Raw genomic sequence first — 7,137 nt, 5'->3', positions numbered from 1 at the left:
GACGCAGCAGCGCGGCGCGGAGGAGCCATGGGGCAGCGAGGGGAGGCGGCGCGGTGCCCGGACAACCGACACCGGCGGCACCGAACGGGATCCCTGCAGTCCTTCACAAAGTGGCGCGTGGAGAGGCAACGAAAGCAGCCGTCCAGCGAGAGTGGAGGGAGGGGCTTTTTAGGGTTAGGTTGAGGAGGAGGTGTGGGCACGGAGAGAACGGCAGCCAAGAACGAGCTGCACCCTCCCCGGGGAGCCATGAAGGCGGTGGGTGGCGTAGCGGGGCCCGGCGCCGCGCGAGTGTCAACCTCGGCGCATTGAACGCTAGACCGGTCTCTCCCCACCGACGCATTGTCGCGGACGGGCGAGCCCGCGCATGGCGTGTTTTGGGGAGCAGGAGGCGGCAGCATGTGTGGGGTTTGTTTCCAGCGAATCAGAGGGCGAAACCTGACCCTGTGTCGGAGGTAGGGGGAGTAGGGGCGGGAGCGATGGGATGGGGGGAACAGGGCAATTGATTGCCAGGCGTCGGCCACCAATCCGGAACGGAGTAATGGGGCCATCAAGGCTGGGCTGGTGGGAGACCCGCCCGCGCGCAGCATGCAGGGAAGCATGCAAGCCGAGGTTGATGGCAACCATGAGTCCCGGCCCAACCTCGACGAGGAACCTGGCAATGGCGGGGCTCGCGACGCGGACATGGAAGACAAGGCGCGAAGCGCGCGTGGCTACCAAACGTTCGTGGGGGGCGCAGAAGTACTCCAGCAAACGCGCTATCCCGGAGCGCGAGAAGCACCCGGCAGCGAACGGGGCGGAAACCCACAGAGCGCCGGGCTGGGAGAGCGATGGAAAGGTGACAGGGTCGAAGGCGACGCCCGAGAGGAAGGTAGCAAGGACACGGGCATGGAAGGAGATACCTGGACGAGGCACGGCGGCGATGACGTCTTCGCGGCGGGTAGCAGCCCAGGAGCACGCAGGTGAACCCGGTCGGCGGCCAAGCAGCGGAGCAGACGAGCGGTGGACGGTTGGAGGATGCAGGGTGGCTCCTGCTGGGAGCGGGACGGTGGGGACGGAGGGGATTGGCCCGGCGGCGCCGCCCGATGAGTCGCCAGGCGACTCGCCAGGCGAGTCGCGAGAGCTCCCACCCATCCCTCTCGGTCGTCTCTAACCTACTCCTTTTTTACAGGTTGATGAGAGAACATTAAAGCTAAGATTAGTGTATACCGTGGTGATGATGATGCAGGGTGCTTCACTTGTGTGGAGGATTCTGCAATGCTGGCGGCGGATTTGGCTCCATGCTGCAATGAAGTTTAGATGCTTTGCGTTAGTTACAATGAAATTTTGATACAAGATTTGTGTTTATTACAAGCAGTGACACAAAGAATTTTGATAGAAGATTTGTGTTAATTACAAACAGTGACGGCACAAAGAATCTTGATAAAATGTACTTGTATTAAAAATTTACAATCAGTTAGCGCTACAAGGGCAACTCTAACCGATCTTCTAAAAGTTAAAGGAGGATCCGGCCGAGTAAAGTTAGTGGAGGAAATTTTTCCTCCTCTATTCACCACAAAAGGAGGATCATGCCACTACCACCACCATCCTCTCGGCCGCCACCGCCACCACCACCACCACCACCACCATCCTCTCGGCCGGTACCATCAGCACCACCCACCACCACCATTCCGAAAAGAGGATTCCACTTGGGTCAATATCTCCCCACGAGTGAGCTCCCTATATTTTTTGTGGTTTCATCCATTGTGGTTGGATTCATGAACATGATACCATGTTCTTTGGCCACCTCCTCTTCTTTGTCCACCTCTGGATGATGCCAAATTGAGTCATAGTTGAGCTCATCAAGCCCCATCGTTGCCGAGGACTAGAAAGATGCTAAGAGTTGAGTTGTGTTCATCTCTGCACTACAACAACAAAACAACCAAACTACATCACCATCAGCCGAAATGTCGAAGATGATTTTATTTACCTTATTGGCGTTTCATCGAACACTTGGCGGCCGCGGCCTTTCTTGCCGGCTACCGCCTCCGGACACGCCGGAGTAGTGCCTGTAGGTGTCGCCGGAGACGCTGCACGAGGCACCGACTGTGGACGGGCCGCTGTTGTGGCATTTTACTTCTTCTTCGCGGCCTCCTCGGTGAGGCCCGATCCCGCTGCCTTCGGTTTACTAGCTCGTTTGGCTCTGGCGGGAGCGGCGGGAGGGTGGCGGGTCGTTGCTAGAGAGGCAATTGCCACCCCGGCGGCCTTTGCAGCTGTTTGAGCCGGAGCTTTAACACGATGAACTTCTTTTATCCCCAAGTTTTTCTTCGGCGCGGGCGGCGGTACGGGGGTCGTTTTCGGTGGCGACAAACGGGCGGCGGTGTCCGACGGGGTGTCGAAAGGGTCCGGGCTATCCATTCCGGTGGGAGGGTCGGTCATCGGTAGCGGTGGCATATGGTGGCGGATGCGGTGGGAATGGAGCCGGCGTGAGGGTGGGAGAGAGAGGGCGCCACTTTTACTCAGCTTCACGCGGTGAGGATATTTAGGGAGATTGGAGGGGTTTTCGACGGGGGAGGATAAATTATCCTCCTCTATTCGGTTTAGGGGATCAGCTAAGTGCGGCGTAGAGGAGGATAACCGAATTTATCCTCCCTTACGGCTGGATAGAGGATCAGTTAGAGTTGTCTTAATGCGGGTGCAAGATCAGTTAGAGTTGTCCTAATGAGGTTAGTTAGAAAGAGAACCTGGAGTAAAACGGGAAGAAGAATCTGCAAGTAATCTTTCTAACTAGCAAGGTCGGAGCATAGGCACATTGTTGATCTCAACGCAGGAAGAAAGAACCTAAAAATAATCTGGATCAGATTTTCCTGATTCCACACGGCCTGTAAAAGTGTGCATACCTTGTTGTTCTTATTAAGCAGGCTTGGTGATTCGGAGGAGCCGAACCGGCGAAGAGAGCTCCCGCCATTGCTAGTCCTCGATGTCAGCTCCTTGGCAGCCGAGAGAAGCCCCTGCGGTGGTCGCTCGAGGGCGCCACCGCAGATCCTCTTCGCCGCAATCCAAAGCGCTGCCGCCATCGTTGTCAAGTCGTCGGTTCTCCTTCTCTGTTTTTTTTCTGGAACAGCGATCCTCTTGCTCTGGTAGTTATAACGATACCCTCGTGCCACGTACCTATATGCCTATTCTGCACCGGCTAAGCGATCGAACTTCTCGGGCCGTATCAGACTGGAATCCTCCCTCCTGTTCCTGTAACAAATCGTGTGCTTTTCGTCTCCCTCGAAGCACTGGACCGGCCGTATTCTTCCCGGTCACATCTACGTTTTTATTTTTGATATATATAAACAGTTTTGCTAAAGATTACTCTTGGTCAAGATTTAATTAGGTACCCTCAAAAAATTTATATTTAATTAGGTAACTCTCAAAAAAAAAGATTTAATAAGTTACCTTCATCATCTGGGGGCTGATGGAAAAAAATGTGACTCCTCTCGTGGCTGATGGTCACGTCCTGATGTAGTTCGGTCTAGACAAATCCTTATCCCACGATGCAAGTTGGTGCCAGAACAATATTTATTATATTATGTACCTTGGTTAACGGGATCAGAACCCCCTCTGAGCAAGTTCAGTCAAAGCCGAGCAGCCTTTATGCCTAGAACCATCACCTTCAGTATTTAGAATGCACAAGTTAATTACTTTTAAGTAATTCAGTGGCACTAACTAAGAAAAGCTGCAATTTTGAAAGATAGAAAAGAAGCTACAAAACTCTTCAAATAAACAAAGGGTGCTTTGAAGTGTATATGTTATGTACCTAGACAACATACACAATAATTCCGCTTCCACCTGTTTAAGATTATACTCAAAACAACTTAGCACATGTGGACATGAGTCACACAAAGATATGTCGAGCTAGAATTTTCAAGATATGTTGCGGCTTGGCCCCACATAACAGAGTATCCGAGAATAAATTATACCTCTGACAAAGCAATTTGGGGTAATAAACAATATTTAGTACTGCAGAAGTATGCACTCAACATTCCCATAAAACAATTGGTACTCTTACCCCTGCATAATTTGTGTAGGATGACAATAAAAATTCACCAAGAATAAGACTAATTAATTAAGCAAAGAAGTAGTGATCAACTCAATTTCTGCCCTCTTACTCCTGCATAATTTGTGTAGGATGACAATAAAAATTCACCCAGAATAAGACTAATTAATTAAGTAAAGAAGTAGCGATCAACTCAATTTTTGCCCTCTAGTCAGTATCAACATTTCGCCAGTCAAAAGAGCAAGTCAGTCTTCAAACAACACAATGATATGATTATCTACTACGAACTTGTAGATTTAATAATGGATCACCCCTACATAAAAGATGATGATTATAAAAGTTTCTATTTTCTTCAAAGTAATATAGAATAAGCTTGTACACAGTAAGAAATAGATCAAACATTTCGCTTAGGGCAAAAAATTATATTAACATGATTTTGTGTGCATTCAAGCAAGGCATGCACCCCTGTCAGCTGCTCTTACAAAGTGATATAAATATGATTTAGGACATATTACAGTACTTTATTTTTTGAGCCTATAGGGAAATCAGATCAACCTCAGAGCTATACAAAGAGACCATAGACATACACCAAGATGTTTGAGATAATGTGGGAATTTTTACAGTTTGTACTCCTTACGATGGACAGAGAAATATAGAAATACATGCCACTTGCATTGGAATTGGTTAACCTAGAATTATAAATCTGTAATCTTGATGCAGAACAAAATCTAAAGCTAGCTGAGCAGGCCCGTCTGATGCCCCGCTGGCTAGCTTTCTTTTACGATGGAGGTACCACATGTTCAATATAGAATTTTGATTTACCTGCATTCGCCTTAGCCACACTGGTCGCCTCATGAATGAAATAAGCAACCGGGTGGCTGAGATGCTTAGATGATGGAATGGTTAGTTGCTCAATAACTAAATTCGTGCATGACCATGGGAAACATCCAAAATCCCAAATCATTGTGTACTCTATAGGCTTCTTTCCCCAAAAAATCTGACAAACATGTACACGTGTTTCTTCTCTGAAAATCTGATGAAAACATACAAACATATGCTTCTAGATAATTGTTCAACATAGAGTAAACAAAACATAAAATAACAAAGAAACAAAATGCTCAGGTGAATAAGCAAAAAGGATATGCTTTGTTGGTCATACCCTAGAACAGGACATCCCAAATCAACAGATTAACAGCAACATACGCCTTGTCCCTCTCCGGCCTGCCGATCAAGCCGTCGAGCAGACATTTTACGTTTGATGATTGTTCCACTGACTTGGCGCCATCATCCCGAGTCCATTTCTCACACTTAAGCTCACCTTCAACTAAAAGGTCGAAACCAGCATCTTAAAATTCAGATAAGTGGCAAGCAAATTCAATTTGCATGTAGAACCTGGAAATTCATGGCAAAATTTAGACTCTGCAATCAAAGCTCGCCCCTGTTGTCGTCGGGCCATGACGCCCAGCGCCCACTACATGCGCACAGGTGTTGAGCTTGATGAATCGCCCCTGATCCTGGGGTTGAAGTGCAGTATCCTGGGACGCTCCTTCCCCTTCACAGCCTTGGTGCCCAGCAGCTCCACCATGAACTATGACGCCGATGCCGCCCCATCCTTTTTCCTTGGCGGGGCCACCACCGTGACCCGCGAGCCCAGGACCATCCCGCACGGCAGTTCGATGGCCACGGTGGGAGGGCAGGACGGGGGGCTGACGGGGAGGGGGAAGGAGATGAGAAGGAGGTGGAAGGGGAGGGAGAGAGGAGGCGGGGAAGGAGGGGACCCGCGGCGGCGAAGGCAGAAACGTCGATGGAAGTGGAGTTGGGGCTGCGGTGGAAGCGGATGGAGGAAAGGGGAGGCGGGAGCGGCGCGGAGGGTAGGGGTCGAGAAGGTGCGTTTGTGGGGCCGGAGCGGCGCGGTAGTTGAGGAGGAGGAGGAGCACGCCTCGAGCTTGCGGCGGTGGGCGACATAGGACGGTGGTGGCGGCGCGCGGCGGTGGGCGACAGGGGACGGTGGTGGCGGCGCGCGGCGGATGGGCGGGGGTGCGGTGTTTTTTCTTCTCTCTTTTCTGTTTCCTGAACCAGTTCGGATTGACTTACAGAAGGATTGCGGGTTGATTTAAGAAAAAGCTAGGGATGTTTTTGCAAAAACACCACGACGGTGAACCCGGAGACCCAATCCGTGCTTTATTATTAGGGAGAGACTAGGACAAGTAATATGGACCAGAGGAAATAACATATTTGAGTCTTGTTCGAATTAAAAACCCGATATGGCGCTGACTCGTTCGGCCTGGGAGATCGCCAGACCGAACAACTCGTTCCTTAATTAGTGATTTCGTTCGTGGGAGCAACTAATTAACGAGCGCTCCTTCGAGAGCCTCGCAACGATCAGCGCCACTTGGCGCGCTCTCAGCCATACGCCATGTGTCGCGCTCTTGGCGCTCCCTCCGAATTTTTATTTTTTTTATTTTTCCGCATGCATTTTCGGCTTTTTAAACGGTTTTTGTTTTGTTTCTTTGACATTTTGGTTTTCCACTGGTCTTCCCTAGCTTTTCGACCATTTTTTTTAATATATATATAATTTTTTTGTGCAAAAAAAACGCATTTTTTCGCGAGACTCACGGTTTTTTTCGCGAGAGGCACGGCCGTGCCTCTTGGAAACGAAAAAAAACGTGTTTTCTGTTTTTTTTTCCTTTCGAGAGAGGCACGGTTTTGCTTCCGCGAGAGGCACGGTTGTGCTTTCGCGAGTCACGGCCTTGCCTCCTCGGAAACGAAAAAAACATGTTTTCTGTTTTTTTTCTTTCGCGAGAGGCACGGTTTTGCTTCCGCGAAAAGCACGGTTGTGCTTTCGCAAGAGGCACGGGCGTGCCTCTTCCGGAAAGGGAAAAAAGACGCGTTTTCTGTTTTTTTTTCCGAGAGGCACGGTTTTGCTTCCGCGAGAGGCACGATTGTGATTTCGTCAGAGCACGAGCGTGCCTCTTTCGGAAAGGGAAAAAACCCGTGTTCCGGTTTGGTTTTTTCGTCGGTTTTTTCCTCCGGTTTTTTCGTAAAAAAAAGTTCATCAAAACCTATCAACAGGAGATCTAATTTTGAAGATCTCGACGCGAGGAATCCAATGGCGA

At 49.8% G+C, this 7,137-nt stretch overlaps 1 protein-coding gene across 3 annotated transcripts in view; it reads right to left on the bottom strand.

Annotated features, from left to right (window-relative positions):
- Nucleotides 1–6,603, bottom strand: part of LOC123172475 (uncharacterized) — a 12,854-nt gene extending 6,251 nt beyond the window's left edge. The window contains exons 1-4 of one of the 3 annotated variants that reach the window (XR_006485606.1): nt 3,782–6,603; nt 3,421–3,635; nt 2,877–3,290; nt 1,207–1,280 (exon numbers count right to left, since the gene is read on the bottom strand). Coding sequence is in view for 2 of the 3 variants with exons in the window: in XM_044589434.1 (XP_044445369.1) it covers nt 1,207–1,280; nt 2,877–3,053 (251 nt within the window). In the remaining variant the exon portion in view is untranslated. Of the gene's footprint in view, nt 1–1,206; nt 1,281–2,876 lie in introns of all 3 variants that reach the window. The other 2 variants (XM_044589434.1, XM_044589435.1) reach the window with 2 other exon arrangements.
- Nucleotides 6,604–7,137: the final 534 nt, after the last annotated feature.

The sequence above is a fragment of the Triticum aestivum genome, unplaced genomic scaffold (assembly GCF_018294505.1).
Source record: "Triticum aestivum cultivar Chinese Spring unplaced genomic scaffold, IWGSC CS RefSeq v2.1 scaffold46167, whole genome shotgun sequence".
NCBI lineage: Eukaryota > Viridiplantae > Streptophyta > Magnoliopsida > Poales > Poaceae > Triticum > Triticum aestivum.
The sequence above is the reverse complement of the archived record's forward strand: the minus strand, read 5'-3'. Positions and strand labels throughout refer to the sequence as shown.